Source organism: Paroedura picta, chromosome 3 (assembly GCF_049243985.1).
Source record: "Paroedura picta isolate Pp20150507F chromosome 3, Ppicta_v3.0, whole genome shotgun sequence".
Classification (NCBI taxonomy): Eukaryota; Metazoa; Chordata; class Lepidosauria; order Squamata; family Gekkonidae; genus Paroedura; species Paroedura picta.
The window spans coordinates 169762990-169782237 of NC_135371.1; the positions used below are offsets into that span (position 1 = coordinate 169762990).

At 48.8% G+C, this 19248-nt stretch overlaps 2 protein-coding genes across 3 annotated transcripts in view; one reads left to right on the forward strand and one right to left on the reverse strand.

The window, feature by feature from the left end:
- Positions 1–19248, forward strand: part of SYN1 (synapsin I) — a 239048-nt gene that overhangs the window by 170415 nt on the left and 49385 nt on the right. The window lies entirely within an intron of this gene.
- LOC143833519 (metalloproteinase inhibitor 1-like) lies at positions 4841–17497 on the reverse strand. Its single transcript, XM_077329428.1, has 6 exons — positions 17339–17497; positions 16439–16608; positions 11049–11146; positions 8521–8638; positions 6980–7101; positions 4841–5127 (listed from the first exon to the last, which is right to left on the reverse strand). The coding sequence occupies exons 2-6, from the start codon at positions 16566–16568 to the stop codon at positions 4942–4944; spliced, it is 654 nt and encodes a 217-aa protein (XP_077185543.1). The 5' UTR covers positions 16569–16608; positions 17339–17497; the 3' UTR covers positions 4841–4941.

Genomic DNA, 19248 nt, shown 5'->3' on the forward strand with positions numbered 1-19248 from the left:
GTACAGGACACCCACAACCCTACTGCTGACACGGTTACCTGCCACCCCATTGAACCTTCACAGAATCAGCCTCTCCGTCAGATGGTTGTCCAACCTCTGTTTAAAAATTTCCAGAGTTGGAGAACCCACCACCTCCCAAGGCCGCCAGCTCTCTCAAGAGTTGTCAGTCAACACAGGTATCTCTGAATCTTCTGCCTTCCGAGACCCCTTTCACCAGAATATTTCCTATGAACATTTGTTTAATTCAATTCCTTCAGTTTTCAAACATCTTCAGGATCCTTGGCAGAAATACAGGTTGAAATGGTGGTCAGTTTGCTGTAGTGGTTAGGAATGCGGACTTCTAATCTGGCATGCTAGGTTCGATTCTGCGCTCCCCCACATGCAGCCAGCTGGGTGACCTTGGGCTCGTCACGGCACTGATAAAACTGTTCTGACCGAGCAGTGATTTCAGGGCTCTCTCAGCCTCACCCACCTCACAGGGTGTCTGTTGTGGGGAGAGGAATAGGAAGGCAACTGTAAGCCGCTTTGAGCCTCCTTCGAGTAGAGAAAAGCGGCATATAAGAACCAACTCTTCTTCTCCAGTATTCTCAGGGCTCTTTCAGCCTCACCCACCTCACAGGGTGTCTGTTGTGGGGAGAGGAAAGGGAAGGCGACCATAAGCCGCTTTGAGACTCCTTTGGGTAGAGAAAAGCGGCATATAAGGACCAACTCTTCTTCTTCATCTGGACGGCCTGGTTAACATCATCTGGGTTTCCTCTATACAGATATCCTCCCTCTGAGAACTGAGATGCTTACGTACATGGTTGGCATGATTGTTTTTATGGTGATTTTTAATTGAATTTTATGTATTATGTTTTAGATAACCATGTTGGAAGCTGCCCTGAACCAGCATTGCCGGGAAGGGCAGGGTACAAATAGAAAAATAAGAGCAAGAAATAAAAAGAAAGAGACAAAAGCCATCCAGGACAGGGGCCGTAAGGAGGAAGATAATTCAGTGAGAGTGAGCCAAATTAGCTTGTTGGATCCAACCCAAGAACTCCTTAGTCGTGCGTTCTGTAAGCTGCTTTGAGCCTCTTTTGTGTAGAGAAAAGCGGCATATAAGAACCAGCTCTTCTTCTTCACTAATATCAGGGCTCTCTCAGCCTCACCTCCCTCACAGGGTGTCTGTTGTAGGGAGAGGAAAGGGAAGGCGATTGTAAGCCACTTTGAGACTCTTTCGGGTAGGGAAAAGCAGCATATAAGAACCAACTCTTCTTCTTCTTCGGTAATATCAAGGCTCTCTCAGCCTCACCTCCCTCACAGGGTGTCTGTTGTGGGGAGAGGAAAGGGAAGGCAATTGGAAGCCACTTTGAGACTCCTTCAGGTAGAGAAAAGCGGCATATAAGAACCAGCTCTTCTTCTTCTGTAAAGTCTGCTGTACAATTTTCAAGGCAAGAGGTGGTCAGAGGTGGTTTGCCTTTGACTTGTCTCTGTGTGGCAACCCCAAAGTTTCTTGGTGATCTCTCGTCTAAGTATTAACCAGAGTTACGGCAGGAACAGACTAGCCTAGGCCACGAAGGCCGGGGCACCAGGCCATACCTGCGCACAGTGGCCTGCCATGAGCTCAGCAATGCTTCTGTTCTTCCTGCTTTGCCTTCAGCCACCTGTTTGTGATGCTCCCCTTAGTGAAATGCTTACTGTGGCCTCAGAGCTGAGAAGAAAGGACAGGCCATGAATGATGGATGTTAGCAAGTTCACTGCATGCAATTACATTGTTTTGGTGCCACATCAAGGGGTGGGAGCAGGGCCCCGGATCCTAAGTAGTGACACCAGCATCTTGCTGGTACTGGTAATGCAATGGCACAAGGATCTTAGGTTTGGCCTTTAGGGTTTTGACACACCCCATATATTTTCCAACAGAGTTACCGTGTTCTACTTCATTTTTATTGAAACAACTGTGTAAATTATCCCCAAACCTATTAGACTTTTAGATGAACACTCCTCCCTCCACATATTTCCCTAAAATGCCGATCTGACTTCTCGATATTTATGTTCCACAAGGTTGTTGTAACCTTTGTAACGTTCCATAAGCTTTTAATTGTGAAACATGTTCTGCTTTCGCTTCATTTATCTTATATCACAAACTGTGTCCATTTTATGTTATGTCTTCCTTAACATTCACTAACGATTTACTATGATTGTTCAAAACCTACTAACGTCAGCAAACTGTGTTCCTGCCAAGCACAACTCGCTTCTTTCCTTATGGTTTGTATACGCATAATTTACAAATGGCTGTAAACGGAGCATCATGCTCCGTTTTGAGTAAGTATTACGTAAACTCTTGAACATTGTATCCCGTTAGCCCAGTGGTTCTCAACCTTGAGGTCGCGGCCCCATTTGGAGTCACCAGGTCGTGGCGGGCGACACGTGGATGCAGCAGAGCCATGGCAATGGCCGCCTCCATGCTGCCTCAATGTTTGTGCGCATGAACGTGCTCCCACCCACATGTACACCACCCACGCACGCATGCGCCACGCGCATGCATGCTGCTGCCAATGTCGCAGCCGCCGCCGAGTTGGGGTCGCGGAGGAGGTAAGGTTGAGAACCAATGCTTTTGTGACACTATTTCCCATGGAGATCAATGATGCCTTTTTCAGTATCTAAGCAGCAGTTCAACTATTGGTCTGCGAGGTGAACAAACCGGTCAGACCTAGAGGAGATCAGCCCTGCCTGCTCCTTAGGAGGCCAGATCCCGAAGATGAAACTCAAGTACTTTGGCCACCTAATGAGAAGGAAGAACTCCTTGGAGAAGAGCCTAATGCTGGGAGCAATTGAGGGCAAAAGAAGAAGAGGACGACAGAGAATGAGGTGGCTGGATGGAGTCACTGAAGCAGTCGGTACGAGCTTAAGTGGACTCCGGGGAATGGTAGAGGACAGGAAGGCCTGGAGGATCATGGGGTCGCGATGGGTCGGACACGACCTCGCACCGAACAACAACAACAAGGATTCTTAGGGCTGATCCTGCGTTGAGCAGGGGGTTGGACTAGATGGCCTGTATGGCCCCTTCCAACTCTATGATTCTATTATTCTAGGTTACAAAAGAACGGAATTCAGAAAGTGCGATCGTAGGGAGCAACGAGGGGAGATTAGCCGAGGGAGAAGCATGGATGGGGGAACCCAGAGCTGGACCAAGACGGAGCTCTTCCGCCAGGCATATGGCTGAGGCCAGGGTGTTGTCAGCTGTGGATCTCTAGCTCAAACCAACTAAGTTCCTTGCTCTCATGAGAAGAGCCCCTTCCCTTCCACACTGTCCATGGGGTCACGATGGGTTGGACATGACTTCACACCTAACAATAACAACAACATCAACCGAGTGAAGTCAAAGAAGCTGCATAGGAAAGGGCTGCAAGTAGGACCCTTTGGAGAAATACAGATTGAGATCAAGGTGGGAAGTAGCATCAGGTGACCCAGTGGAATTGTCAAGGCAAGAGATGTTCAGAGGTGGTTTGCTGCCACCTGCCTCTGCGTAACAACCTCCCGATTCATTGGTGATTTCCCATCCAGGTAGGAACAAGGGCTGACTCATTTGGGAGGTCCATGGCTCCATCACTGATTCTTCATAAACATGTACAGCCACGTTTGACATCATTGCCTCATGGTGCTCATTATAAAGTAGGGAATTTGTCCTTTGAAATCACATAACTTTTAAAAGTTAATATCGATGACACACTGACTCAGGTCAAAAGGAGTGGACAAGTGGCTTACAACTGCTGCTCCACAATATAAGCAGAGATATTTTTGAAAATAGCCATCCCATCAAGAGTATTATAACAATGGATCTTCATGCCATGGGTCAATTTCGGTTTAATTTCTGTGAAAGAGCCCTTGCGTAATTGTGTGGTTGGGGGTCACCTCCACTTGAGGAACTGTATTAAAGGGTCGCGGCATTAGGAAGGTTGAGAACCACTGCCCTAGCAGATGTCATTTTTCCTTTCAAGCCGCAGGGCCTGAAAAACGGAGCTCTTCCACCAGGCGTTTGTCTCAGGCTAGGTGGTGGCCTGGGGGGCTAAGATCAGGCCCCTTTCCTGGGGGGGGGGACTCCAGTATTAGACTAGCCTGGTTCCCCAGATTGTTCCACCCTATCCCCAATTATCCCTTCTGCTCCCTTCTGCCCATCCAGCCTGTGTGGGAATAGTTTTATTCAATCGCCATCATTGTGACTGAGTCACTGTTTATGGGGTTTTAATGGGGAATTTTAATGGTTTTAATGTATTGATTTGTATTGAATATTGTGAACCACTGCGAGCTGCTTTGCTGAGAATAAATAATAATGATTCTAAGCCACTGGAGGGCTTTTTTAAGAGCTTAAAAACAGAACCAAACGCAACAACTGTTATAGTGCTACAACAAGCCCCTCCCTTTAAAAAGAAAGGCTCTCAAAACAGCCTTCCAGTGGTGCAGAAGTGGGGAAAAAAAATCAGGGAAAATAGCTAAGTGATGGTAGGAAAGTACAAGCAGAAAATTCTCATCTGGAACCTTCTACATTTGAAGTTTCAGTAAATGCAAAGCACGGAATCCTTGCATTGGGGGGTGCAGCCATGTGGAGAAGAAGGCCAGGATAACAGTCAGGGTAAGGAAGAGACGCTGGATGACAGTGAATGTCTCCTGGGCTGTTGGCACTCCCAAGCCTCTAATTCTGTCCTAACTTTTCGTCAAAAATTAATTAATTCAGCTTCTTTTCCCACATGGAACTAATGGTTGGACTTCCTAGATTTGCAGAAATTGCATTCTGCATCGGAGGTCGTTGCCCTGGATCCAGCATGACCTTTGCGTAAGGAAAAACAAGCGGGTGTACACTAGATGGTCTGTAAGTTGTTTATTTAAAAACCGTGACCCAGAAAGCAGGATAGGCGAGCCATATACATCGGGAGGACCCCAGCCCCGTCGGAGTCCTTGGAGGCGTTACTGCTTTGGGGCCGTTTGCCCTTGGGGGCTGAGGGATTGCCAGGCACACAAAGAGTCAGAGCGAGGCAAGCAAGCCAAGCGTTTGGCCTGGGAGCCGTCCCATATCCTAGTCATGATCCCGTCTGTCCACAGGCACTGGGAGTCGGAGGTGAGTGTGCAGGGCATGGAGGTGCAGGCCATTATCTGTGGGTGAGAGAACAAGCGGGGTGTGAGGACAAGGCAAGGAAGCTGTTAGCAGCTGTTCTGTGCAGCCCCTTCCCTTCCACGCTGTTTATCTAACGAGAAGCAACTGGCAGCTACAGGGCTCAAGCTAAGAGCCAGCTTGGTGCAGTGTGGTTAGGGGCAGCTGCCTCTAAACTGGAAGAACAGGGCCCATTCTGCACATGTGAAATAATGCACTTTCAATGCACTTTAGAAGTAGATTTTCCAGTTCTGCACAAGAAAATCCAGCCGCAAAAGCACACTGGATAAGTGCATTATCCAATGTGTGCAGAATGGGCCCTGGTTTGCTTCCCCACTCCTCCTCCACCTGCAGCCAGCTGAGTGACTTTGGAACAAATAGTTCTCTCAGAGCTCTCTCAGCCTCACCTCCCTCACAGGGTGCCTGTTGTGGGGAGAGGAAGGGAAGGCGATCGTAAGCCACTCGGAGACTCCTCCAAAAAGCAAGGTACAAAAAGCCCAGCTCTTCTTCTTCCTTTTCATTCTGCCCCCAAAGGTTTTTCTTTCTGCCTCCCACAATCCTCTGTTTGGATACCCACCTCCCTCCCTATTCACCTTAGCCAACTTGAGTCCTAGAAGTTCAGGCCAAGGGACCTGTGCACTGCTCCCACCAGGTTCAGAAGCAATGTTCAAGCGAATCATAGAATCATAGAATCATAGAGTTGGAAGGGCCCACAGAGGCCATCCAGTCCAACCCCCTGCTCAACGCAGGATCAGCCCTAAGCATCCTAAAGCATCCAAGAAAAGTGTGTCTCCAACCTTTGCTTGAAGACTGCCAGTGAGGGGGAGCTCACCACCTCCTTAGGCAGCTTATTCCACTGCTGAACTACTCTGACTGTGAAATTTTTTCCCCTGATATCTAGCCTATATCGTTGTACTTGTAGTTTAAACCCATTTAAATCCTTTCCTCCGCAGCCAATGGGAAGAGCATCCTGCCCTCCTCCAAATGACAACCTTTCAAATACTTAAAGAGGGCTATCATGTCCCCTCTCAATCTCCTTTTCTCCAGGCTGAAAGTGGCACCTCCTTGCTCCAAGAAAGATGGAAATGGCCATGTGCAGCTCAAGGCATGAGGACTGAGTCTTGACAACAGCTCTATGACTGTGCACATCCAGGGGGAGGGTGTTAAAACAGCCTTTGCAGTGTCCGGGCTCACACGGCAGAAAATCATGGAGCCTGTTTTGATATCCCCTTCACTCCCTCCTCCATTCAAAATAGGGATGCCAACCTCCAGGTGGGACTTGGGGAACACCCCGGAGTGACAGCTCATCTCCAGGCAACAGAGACCAATTCCCCTGGAGAACATGGAAGGTGGGCTTCATGGCTTGGGGGCCTTCCCCTTCCCAATCCCCATTCTCTGCAGGCTCCAACCCCAAAGTCCCCAGGTTCTTCCCAACCCGGAGCTGGCAACCCTCATTCAAAATGTGACCCCTTAAGAATTAGGGCCTTCCTCCTGGTGGCACCATTCTCTCTTAATGGGCCTCCCTGGAAGACATTTTCCCTGCCCAGTCTCTTTCTAGCATGGAATAGGCAACTATCGCTTCCACCTGACTTCACCCTTCTATCCCTGTTCTTTTCCTCAGCTCATTATCTGCCATAGCAGTTGTACTCGTCCCAACGACTGAGCTATCTAAGGGCAGTGTTGTTCTTTCTTTTAGTGGATGCCTCTTCTGTTTTCCAGCCCATGGCGAATGTGTCCTTCGCTCGATCCCTAAACCCTGCTGCCAGGCCTAAACCAAACCCTGCTGCCAGGCCTGAATCCTGCCGCTTGATCCCTAAACCCTGCTGCCAGCGCCACTTGGTGGCAGCTCCTCACCGTGCAGTTGCAGCCCTTGCTGTATTTCAGGCTCAGGCCTCGCCTCTGCGCAGGAGACAGCTGGGCCCACGGCTGGATGAAGGAGCAAGAGGTAATCATCACGTCGTCACCTTCCAGCATTCCTGTGAGAGACAAGAGGAAGTGGAAAGTTCAGCTGCTGTTGAGGAGGCTGAGCCCGGCATGCCAGGGCGGCCAAGCAGCAAAAGCCGAAGGGTCTCTTAACGCAGGGGTCATCAACCCCCGGTGGCGGGCCGCAAAGGCCACGGTACCGGGCCGCCGCCAGCCACGCCTGCCTTCCCCCGCCGGCAGCAAGAAGGAAGGGAAGAGGCAGACGCAGCTGCTGGCATGGCGGTGACGCAAACGCGCATGCACGCTGTTGCCGCGCATGCGCGTTAGTGCCCCCTAGTGGCGAAAACGCTCACACACAGTTGCCACACATGCGTGTTAGCGCCACCTGGTGGCGAAAACACGCATGTGCGGCAATTGCGCGTGCGCGTTTTCGCAGCACCCGGGCCGTCGGCTCTTCCCTCACTCCGGAGGCGGTCCCTGACCTGAGAAAGGTTGGGGACCGCTGTGTTAACGCCTTCCTCTCCTCCCCCTTTTATAGATGCAAGGCGTGCTGCTCATTGATGGTTGGTTGCCTTTTACCAGAGCCCCCCACCTGATGTTTTTATCAGTCTGTTTATTGCCAGTTGTGGCAGGACCAGTGAAGTGTTCTGCTAGAAGAGTTCCAGAATCGTGGTGAGATCGTACCAGTGATGCCTGGCAGAGCGTTTCTTGAGCTTTTTAAAAGAATGGACTGTAAGCTCGCATTGCTTGTTGTGGGAAGAAAAGGCAGATTTGGATGCTAATAAAGGAACAGCTCATTTACGTATAGGTCATAGAATAATAGAATCGTAGAGTTGGAAGGGACCTCCTGGGTCATCTAGTCCAACCCCCTGCACTATGCAGGACACTCACAACCCTATCGCGCATCCACTGTCACCTGCCACCCCCTTGAGCCTTCACAGAATCCGCCTCTCTGTCAGATGGCTCTCCAGCCTCTGTTTAAAGATCTCCAAAGATGGAGAACACACCACCTCCCAAGGAAGCCTGTTCCACTGAGGAACCGCTCTATCTGTCAGGAACTTCTTCCGGATGTTGAGACGGAATTTCTTTTGAATTAATTTCATCCCCTTGGTTCAACTACAAAGCTCTCATGCTGGGTAAAACAGGGGCTCTGTATATGCCCCACTGATACCTGGAGTTCTAAGTGATGCTTGGTACCCTATCATAGAATCATAGAACCATAGAGTTGGAAGGGGCCATACAGGCCATCTAGTCCAACCCCCTGCTCAACGCAGGATCAGCCCTAAGCATCCTAAAGCATCCTATGAGCATGCACCAAATACTGTTGCCTCACCGAACGCCATAAACCAGTCTTCACATGGCCCACCACTTTGGGTACCTTACAATGCCTCTTTTGCTTAGGAACAGAGCCAAAAAGAGGTACACATTTGTATTGTCGGAAGTACCCACTATGAGCAATGGAGATTCCTTACCTGCAACGACATAGTCTTCTCCCTTCAGAGGAGCCTTGTGTTCATATCCACAGACACTCTCCATGGCAGGGGTGTTGAGGAAGCGAACATCTTGCATCTCTTCGGGGCCCTTATACACCTGTAAGAGGGAAGAGAATGAACTTTAGTGACCAGGAAAGGTGCCGGTTTCACGTTGTGGGTTCTGACTTAGACAAGAGCTTTTGGTCATTTCTTGAAGGATGCACCGTTGGGAGATCTGAGTTCCCGTCTCAGTTCTTTCTTTAGCTTGTTCAAGAAATTGTTATCCTTCAAACTGCAATAGCCTCAATATATTTCCAAAGGCACTGGAGAATAGCTTTGAAGGTAACCAAGACAGGGAGCTATGAAGCCTCAAGCTGTACCCAAGACGTAATCTTGAGCCAGTCTACGCAGCAGTCAATCCCGAGGATTTCAATGGGATTTTACTCTCTAGTAAATTTGCTTAGGAGAGCAGCCCAAATAACAAAAAAAAGGAAGAATACAGACTGCGGTGTTATTTTAAACTTGCTGAAAAAGCCAGAAACTCCACGTATCTTAAAAACAGGAATATTTGAGATCCACCTCGGATGATACTTTGGAAGATAAACAAGATACGAAAAATGGATGCAGCGGAAGCATTCAAAATTTAAACATTTATCCAGGTGGAAACAGGATGAAATTCTTTCTCATTCCTGTTCCTCCTGCCTGTTGGAGCAGGTAGCAGAGCTGGTTGGCGAACGTTGAACGCTGCAGGCTGGAAGGAGTCTTCCCAACCAGCCCACTTCTGCCATGTACCAAACGAAATGGATCTGGGTTGAGCTCTTGCAAGTTGACCAATCAGTTGGCTCTCAGATATTCTTCCTCTGCTTGCCTGCAAGTAGTCATCCAATGGAAACAAGAACCCCCCCACACACACCATCAGGAGTTCTGTCACCACCAGGTGGCAGCAAATTCCCTATAATGCATGAGTCCAAGAGAATCAGAGCAGGGGTAATCAACCTGTGGTCCTCCAGATGTCCATGGACTACAATTCCCATGAGCCCCTGCCAGCAATTGCTGGCAGGGGCTCGTGGGAATTGTAGTTCATGGACATCTGGAGGCCCATAGGTTGACTACCCCTGAATCAGAGGATCAGTTCAGGCCTTTGTATTTTCAGGAGAGATCATTTTTTTGTTCACCACCGGTTTGTTCTACTGCAGGAATGCCTGACCTTTTCCAGCCAGTGGCACCGTTGGAATTCCAGCACAGGAGGGTGGGGGCAGCCATAAAATGGATGCACGAGGAGGCGGAGCCAGCCACAAAATGGCTGCCATCGATTACCATCCAAGTGAAGATTTTTGTGCTGTGGTGGTAGCCCCTGCCAAAGCAGTGTTTCAAAAAGCCTGCATGGCCAATCAACCCTCCAATGGCCCATCAGTCTTACTGGGTAAAAGCCACATCTGGCCCCACGCGTACGTGGAGCCAGGAAAAGGGTTGATGGCCACCATGCCGCCCACAGCCACTACAATGGGGGCCTCTGTGTTTATTTGGCACAGGTCCCTTCTTTGGGGAAGCTTGTTAAAATTGTTACTTATGCAACTGTGTTATTAATAATAGAAATAGAAACAAGAAGTTGATTTCTGTGCCTTCTTGTATCCATACGGAAACATTTTTGAAATACTGCATGAAATGGTTTATGTTTGGTCCGTCAACACAATCTCTAAAAAAGAAGATAAAGGGCCAGTAGAGATAAGGAGAGGAAAGCATAGCTGTACACACATTAATATTGGAGAGCATCAAATTCCAGCAATGTTTAAACATTTCCAGTTCTTTCAAAATGATCACTCCCCTTCCCTTCTCATCCCTCGTTCACATGACACTTGAAATGTTATCCCTTATAGGCAGCACAGCTGTAAATGCTTCTCTCATTTTAAAGGTGTGGGTATGTAAAGCCTCTTGTGGTGCAGAGTGGTAAGGCAGCAGACATGCAGTCTGAAGCTCTGCCCATGAGGCTGGGAGTTCAATCCCAGCAGCCGGCTCAAGGTCGACTCAGCCTTCCATCCTTCCGAGGTCGGTAAAATGAGTCCCCAGCTTGCTGGTGGGTAAACGGTAATGATTGGGGAAGGCACTGGCAAACCACCCCGTATTGAGTCTGCCATGAAAACGCTAGAGGGCGTCACCCCAAGGGTCAGACATGGCCCGGTGCTTGCACAGGGGATACCTTTACCTTTATGTAAAGAAAAAATAGCACTGTTTAATTAAGTAGCATATGTGGGGGGGGGGGGGGCGGGATAAAATATATGACAAAAGAAGAGAGTGGTAGAGAACGTGGGAGGAGTTTCTAAAGAGTTCATGCAAAGCAAAGATCGTATCCATGGAAAATGAGAAAGGAGTTTTGGATGATGTGGTAGATTACAATGCTTCATGTGCCCATGCAGTGATTCTAGCAGGACCGTTGTGGGTGAGGTGTAATCTCTACGTTTTGCTCCACTGAAAGTATCTGTAGCAAATTACATGCAGGAAGGGTTGTCCCAGCAGGGCAAAGTGCTTACCTTTGTGGTTTTGAACTCATAGCGCACCCACCACACGGGCTCTCCGATGGAGATGTTCAGAGGCTGCTTGGAGACGCCCACAAATTTCCCCTTGATCACTGCAATAAGATATCGAGCATCACATTATTCTATTACCATTTCTACAGGATTCCACAATTGACTTTGGCACAGATTTCAGTTAAAAAGGGACGATCATGCGGATTCCTCTGACTACAGGTGCGCTACCTGTCCTGATTTTGCTCTTTTGTAGCTTTTGATTTCAATCTTGTGACTGTCCTTCCCAGATTCTACTACAGAAATACTCTATTTCTTGCTGGGCCCTCAGTGATAAAGTCACACTGCTAAATGAACCCTCCTTTGATTTAAGTCATTTGGGCCAGCTGATCTTGTAATCTGCATGGCTGCAGGACAGTTGTGAGAGAAACAAGTAGGATGTGGTTACTCTTTTCTGGGTTGCTACAAGAGGCAGGAATTGCAGCCTATCATCAACAGTGAGTCTGTGACCATCCATGTTCAAGTGGGTAGCCGTGTTGGTCCGAAGCAGCACAACAAAACAAAATCAGAGTCCACTGGCACCTTTAAGACCAACAAAGATTTATTCAAGGCATGAGCTTTCGAATGCATGTGTGAGGAAAAATGCTTGCACTCGAAAGCTCATGCCTTGAATAAATCTTTGTTGGCCTTAAAGGTGCCACTGGACTCTGACTTTGATTTGTCATCCATTATGTTCATTATGGGAATTGAATTCGTGTCCTTTGTTCCTTTCCCAGCTCAGGGCACTGAAGAGGAAATGCAGAAATGGCATTCTCTTTGCAGACCCTCCTTGTCATCCTCCCCAATGCAGCAGGTGGAGAAGATTGAGAGAGAATCATAGAATCATAGAATCATAGAGTTGGAAGGGGCCACACAGGCTATCTAGTCCAACCCCCTGCTCAACGCAGGATCAGCCCTAAGCATCCTAAAGCATCCTAAAGATGGTAGTTGGGAACTGATATGGAGGCTTTATATCACCACCAATGCAAAAGGGCACTCTGAATTTCCATCCCTAGTCCGTGCATATTAATTCCCAAATTCTCGAGTCTGGGGTAAAAGAGTTTGGAGAAATCCAGTGATGCGTTAGTGCGTGTGAACCAACTAATACAGGACTGGAAGAGAGCAAACATGCAAAGAAACATCTCTTTCGTTTTTGCCAGGGCTCCAGCAAAGATGAGGTGATGCCTTTGTGAATTTGTCCCTGTTTTCACAGACTTCCCCTTCCCATGGAAGACTTCCAGATGGGAGGGGGAGAAATCACACTCTGCCCACAAAAATCTCTTATATCGGAGGAGGTTTTTGTACAGGGTTCAGCTCAAAAGAATATGCATAACTTAACCACATAATGCTATATTCCAATTTGCTGATTTATTAAAGTCCAGCGTTTCTCAACTTTCTTACAGTTGAGAAACCCCTAAAATATTCTTCAGGCTTTGAGAAGCCCCAGAAGTGGAGCAATCATGAAGAATAGGGTTGGGAAGCAGAACTGTTTCCATGCCCACCCGGGGACCCTCCCCTTCCTGCCCCTCCATCATTGGCCATTTTGGGAGGGCAGGGCGGGTCAACATGACCATATAGGGTCATATCACCTGATCAATGCTTAACATTAAAAAAGAACATTAAAAATTAATTAGCGCCCACCCATTCGGGAAACCCTCTCAAGGTCATCAAGAAACCCCAGGGTTTCACGAAACTCTGGTTGAGAAAGTGTGGTTCAGACAATGAAAGCTTAACTTAAAAAATAACCCCATCATTGCAATGAAAGCCTAAAAATTGGGGAGGAATCACATAGAAGCTTCCTTTCACTATGGGCAGGCCTTATTAAAGAAGAGCTCAATATTTTCCAGGATCCTATTCCTCTACCCTAGCTACACATAAAGCCTGTCCCTCCTCCTTCAGGTCAGCGACAGACCCCCCCCCCCCGACACACACACAAATTTTTTGATAAAGAAACATAAAATACAACTGAGATATCTGTGACAGCACATATCAATTTTAAAGGAAATATATCACTGCATTGTGCAAATCAAAGCAAAGAAGCATGGAGAATGCAGGGTTGCTTAGTTCCGCATTTGCTGGCAAGGGCTCATGGGAATTGTAGTCCATGAACAACTGGAGGACCACAGGTTGACTACCCCTGGTCTAGTTGACATCAGAGTCACACTCAGTGTGCCCTGAAGAAACTTCTTGGAAATCATTAGATTAAATTGCTAAATTCTTCACCTGTCAATAGGTATCTCGAATTGTGAGATTAAATTCAAATGGGGTAGCCGTGTTGGTCTGAAATCATAGAATCATAGAATCATAGAGTTGGAAGGGGCCATACAGGCCATCTAGTCCAACCCCCTGCTCTACGCAGGATCAGCCCTAAGCATCCTAAAGCATCCAAGAAAAGTGTGTATCCAACCTTTGCTTGAAGACTGCCAGTGAGGGGGAGCTCACCACCTCCTTAGGCAGCCTATTCCACTGCTGAACTACTCTGACTGTGAAATTTTTTTCCTGATATCTAGCCTATATCATTGTACTTGAAGTTTAAACCCATTACTGCGTGTCCTCTCCTCTGCAGCCAACAAAAACAGCATCCTGCCCTCCTCCAAGTGACAACCTTTCAAATACTTAAAGAGGGCTATGATGTCCCCTCTCAAACTCCTTTTCTCCAGGCTGAACATTCCCAGGTCCCTCAACCTATCTTCATAGGGCTTGGTCCCTTGGCCCCAGATCATCCTCGTCGCTCTCCTCTGTACCCTTTCAATTTTATCTACGTCCTTCTTGAAGTGAGGCCTCCAGAAGTAGCACAACAAAAATAGAGTCCAGTAGCTCCTTTAAGACCAACAAAGATTTATTCAAAGTGTGAGCTTTCGAGTGCAAGCCCTCTTCCTCAGACTGTCTGAGGAAGAGTGCAGACACTGAAAAGCTCACGGCTTGAATAAATCTATGTTGGTCTTAAAGGTGCTATTTTTGTTCTGGGATTAAAGAAATTTAGGGGCACCTTGCCACCAGGAGGCAGTACAACATACTGAAATGATGGCTGGTGCGGGATTCAACATATTTTCAAAGCTCTCTAACTGAACCGCATGGGATGGAAATGCTTTTGAGGATAACCTCCATACTCCGAAGCATGATCAGATTTCCATTAGTGTTGCCTTCCCCCCCCCCCTCTGGCATTCCTCCCCTGCTTTCCACTGGCAGAAATTTCAGTCAGCAGACATGGAATTATGAGAAAAGATTTGCCTGATTAATTTATGCGGGGCAGGAAGCCGTGGAAGGCCCAGGAGCCCTGCTAAGAAAAAGGATTTGACTGTGCTCAATCCATAGGCAAGAAGAAGTGAGCAATGATTCCCAAAAGCTCATAGCCTGCCACAAATTGTGTTAAGACACTTTGGATCTGTTTCCAGTTCACTTTGCAGCTGGATTTTACTGTGTGAAACAGCAAGATTCACTTGCAAATCATAGCTAAAATGCATCAAAAGTTGATTGAGTGTGCATTATTCATGGAATCATAGAATCATAGAGTTGGAAGGGGGCTCGTGGGTCATCTAGTCCAACCCCCTGCACTATGCAGGACACTCACAACCCTCTCGCTCATCCACTGCCCCCTGCCACCCCCTTGAGCCTTCACAGAACCAGCCTCTCCGTTAGATGGTGATCCAGCCTCTGTTTAAAGATTCCCTAAGATTGAGAACCCACCACCTCCCGAGGAAGCCTGTTCCACCGAGGAACCGCTCTAACTGTCAGGAACTTCTTCCGGATGTTCAGCACGTGTGAAAGTACGTTTAATCTTTAAGGACTCTTGCTCTTTTCTACTACTACGGGCAGACACACGGCCACCCATCTTGATCTCTCTCCCGTAGGCTAGAGGCATGCTGATAGAAGTCATTCCTTTGCAGAGATGTTCCTTTCTTGCCACAGCAGCTGCTGGTTCTAGCTCAGTGCTAGTCATCCTTCTCTGCATTTCCCTTGCCCCAGGGCCAGACCCCTGAGGCAGCCTTCCTCCCCCCAGGAGACAAGATCAGTAAGTGATAAATTGCCATAGTGTGAAAAGCTACAGCGATTCATCAATTGCCTTTTGCAAGAAAGATTCAAATGGGGTAGCCGTGTTGCTCTGAAGTTGCACAATAGAATCAGGGTCCAGTAGCACCTTTAAGACCAACAAAGATTTATTCAGGGCGCGAGCTTTCGAGTGCAAGCCCTTCGTCTGACGAAGAGCGCTTGCACTTGAAAGCTCACGCCCTGAATAAATCTTTGTTGGTCTTAAAGTTGCTACTGGACTCTGATTCTTTTGCAAGAAAGAACAGAAAGCCCATTGGCAGAACAGTAAGAAGAGCTAGCATTGGCCACTGTGGGAGATTGGGGCACGGAAACAGTGCCAAGATGCGATTGATGGGAAAAATTCATTTTTCCATCCACATGGAAGCCACCCTGGCTTTGTTGCAGTCTTTCCAGAAATATCACAGTAAGGCAGTTTTTGGAAAGGCCTCTGAATGGCCAGGGAAAAGCCACGAGAGAACGGTAATGCAAGGAAAAACCCATCAGTCCCAAAACCACACCAAATATCCCATGCAGAAAGAGCTGTAACCACGGATTCTGTCATTCCTATGCACTCAACGCCAGGAAGCAGTCCAAACCGTTTGCAAGAAACAACCACCCCCTGCACTTCTTAACATGGCCTTAAGATGACATAAAACTAGTTCGGCTGGATGAATGGAACGTGAATCGGTTTCAGCAATCCTGAAAAACGGAGGCGTGCAAAGAAACGCCAGCTCCCATTTTGGAGAGACCGTTTCTCCCCACCCAGTGCTTGAATCCCGGCTAAAAACTGAAAGAATCAATGCCTTTCCTTTTCACGAGAAAGCAGCAATCCCTCTGCCACCTCTGCGAGACAGAAACTGCCGGACAGGAGTGGTTTAAGGATTCGTGGGACCTGTAACACCAGAGCCAGTTTAAGGATTCGCAGGGCCGTAACAAAGCACAATTGTGGCAGGGACAGCCAGACTGGGGGCAGAAGGGGCCCATCACAGTAAAAAGAGGTTTCATTCCGAGTGTCCCTAAAGAGGGGAAAGGAGGGAGGAGAGAAGTTATGGCCCCGATCCATGGAGGGGAAGGGCACTGCACAGGCCCCCTAGAAGTGTGGGGCCCGTGGCACGTGCTGCGTATTATTGGATAGTTTGATATTGTTGCATTTTATGGTTTAATGTCAGGGGTTTTAAGGGTTTTTTTTGGATTCTTATCTGACTCTGTAACCCGCCGTGAGCCTTCGGGGAGTGGCAAGATATAAATTGCAGAATAAACAAACAAACAAATATGCTTCTTGGATAAACTGGCCGTGCTGCAAGAAGGCCCCTCTGGCAAAAACTCACCAACGTCGGCATTGCAGAATGCGGTCTGGGGGTGCCTGGGGGCACAGGAGCAGGCTGCGGCGGGGTCCCCCAGCAGAGAGAGGAGGAGGAAGCTGGCTGCCAGGAGCCCATACATCTTAGTCGATTCCATTTGCTTACGAGGAGGCGAGAAGACAAGTCCCAGTGGCGTCCTAGAGGGCAGAAAGAGAACGTTATTTCAGGGTTTGGGGGTTCCTGGGTCATTTGTAGGGTTTCCAACCTCCAGCTGCGGCCTGGCCTTCCCCCAACGCTACAAAGGCAGGTGATCAGTCCTGCTGCATGAAAGGACTATTTTCGAGGGTGGGCTGTGTGGCGTTGTACTCTCCCAAGCCCCGTCCTCCTCAAGCCACAACCCCGTTCCCAGATCTCTAGAAATCTACTGATCCAACGCCGGCAACCCTGGGAGACCCTGAACTAAGGAACCCCTTGATGGTTTTAGCAGGGATGGAGAGGAGCAGCGACTTTTCCATCTGGGCCGGGGGAAAAAGATCTTTGCGCTCAGGTCCTTTGAAAGGGCAACCAGTGAAGGCTGAATGACAAGTGGGAATGCCCTCGTTCTCGATGGGATGCCATCCGATGCTCCTGTTCATGCACAGACTCCGCAGGGGTGTCGGCTCAAAAGGGGAATGCCACAGCAGGGAAGGATGCTGAAGGAAGGAATCCACCCGGAAAACCTGGCCTAACAAGAATGTCCACAACTGCCTAGAAAAGGACGCGAAAGAAGAGGAGCAGCAGGACCAGGACTGAGAAAAGACGGAAGGCCCGATCGGAACGTCCCCGTCTGACATCTCAGCGGTTGTTCCGGCTGGAAAACTGCCTGTTGGGGGGGTCTGAACGGGGCCTAGTTCTCAGCGAAAGGAGAAACCAGCTTGTTTTGCTCACCTTTGCTGTCCTTTGTGGCGCTTTCGGAGTCTCCTGCCAGTTCAGGCTGCGGCTCCCAGCCCCATCTGGCCGGTATTTAAAGCTCAGCCGGCTTCCCCCTTCTCTCCCCCTGCTTTTCCTGTCCTGACTGCCAAAGGGGCGGGACGGAGGCAGCCTGTGGTTTCCAGCAGAGAGCCGGCCGTGCCCCGGGTGCGGCACGCCTCGCCTCCTGAATCCAGCTCCAGAGACGGGAGAGCGAGGGTGACAGCGGCCGCCTTCAAGGAAGGGTTCGGTGGGAAGTTTTGGATTACTCAGCTGGAAGAAAGTGACGTGGGCGGCTGGCGAGTGTTACAAGAGTGTCGGGGTGAAGTTCTGAGGGTGTCCTTGGGGTGGACCCACAGAGCAAGCCGCCACGGGAGAAGGCCAATGCGGACTGAATCCGAATGAATTTTCCGTACTTCTCCATCACTCGCTTGTGGTACCGTCGTGATCCCTGACTGTTCCTGCTAGCTTTCTATCATGGGGTTCCTTGCACTTTCCCCCTGTCTATTTGTTTTGGGCCCTGTTCACAAAACAGGGGTGAGACGGTGTTGTATTGCCCCCGGTTTGAAGGTGGGACACGTTTTCAAATTCTGCAGAATTCTTCCTCAGGAAAGAAATGAATTTTGGAAACCTGAAAAAAATCAATTAAGTTCCAGGACTTATTTCCGTATTTCCTTAGTTTATGTCCTGCCTTTATATCTCCTCAACAGGGTCCCAAAGCGGGTCAGACCCTTCTCCTTGCCTCCATTTTATCATCACAACAACCCTGTGAGGTAGGAGACGCTGAGAACATTTGACGGGCCCGAAGTCATGCAGCGTGCTTCCATGGCTGATTCTTTGAAGGCTTAAGGGGGTGGCAGGTGACGGTGGATGAGCGATAGGGTTGTGAGTGTCCTGCACAGTGCAGGGGGTTGGACTAGATGACCCAGGAGGTCCCTTCCAACTCTGTGATTCTATGATTGGGATTCAAACCTGAGTTTCTCCAATCTTAGCCCAACACTTTAACCACCGCCCTACACCGGCTCTGGTCAGTCTACCTTTGGGAACTTTGAATACTCATTTTTGTTTGGCAAGGAGAGATGTGAGCTGCAGGAATCGGCTAAGCTGCTAAATTGGTTGACCCCGATATACAAACTTTCTCATTATGTGTCTGGCCTCTGGATTCATTCCCAGAATGCAGCTCACTACGCCTTCCTCACACTCTAAGAATATCCCCCCCGGTAGCTTCTCGGTGCCTCCCTCGTAGCAACTTGGCGTGTGTGTACAGAGATGAACAGCCCAGCCTTTCTTCAGCTACTTATTATGGTCTGCGAGGGCTATAGTTTAGCAGAATACCCCACAGAGCTACAAAGGAATCACAGCAGAGCTGGTCTTCAAGGGCTCCACATGGGATGGGGAGACCAACGGGGGAACAGGCTTGCCGGTTCTGTGACCCCCCCCCCCCCCGGCCAAACAAAACCTTCCAGTTATGTATTACGCTCAAAACACTCACCTATTTGGCTCCACGGCCTGTTTGTTAATGACAAGCAGAGAACAGATCCTCAACAGTTCTGTCATTTGCCTGGGTGTTCACGAGGGATTGGCAGGGCGTTTCAGAGAGCGGTGTATTTTTTTAAGAGTGGCAGCCTGTAATCTAGAAGAAGAAGAAGAGTTGGTTCTTATATGTCGCTTTCCCCTACCCGAAAGAGGCTCAAAGCGGCTTACAGTCGCCTTCCCATTCCATCTAGAGAGCCAGGCTTGATTCCCCACTCCTCCATGTGCAGCCAGCTGGGTGACTGTGGGCTAGTCACAGTCTTGTTAGAGCTGTTCTCACAGAGCAGTCCCTGTCAGAGCTCTCACAGTCCTGTTAGAGCTGTTCTCACAGAGCAGTCCCTGTCAGAACTCTCTCC

Coding starts and splice junctions, on each gene's coding strand:
- LOC143833519 (XM_077329428.1), bottom strand. CDS start 16,568: ATGGAATCGACTAAGATGTATGGGCTCCTGGCAGCCAGCTTCCTCCTC. Junction 8,639..11,048: donor ATGAGTTCAAAACCACAAAG/GTAAGCACTTTG, acceptor TCCCTCTTACAG/GTGTATAAGGGCCCCGAAGA. Junction 7,102..8,520: donor AGAAGACTATGTCGTTGCAG/GTAAGGAATCTC, acceptor TGTCTCTCACAG/GAATGCTGGAAGGTGACGAC.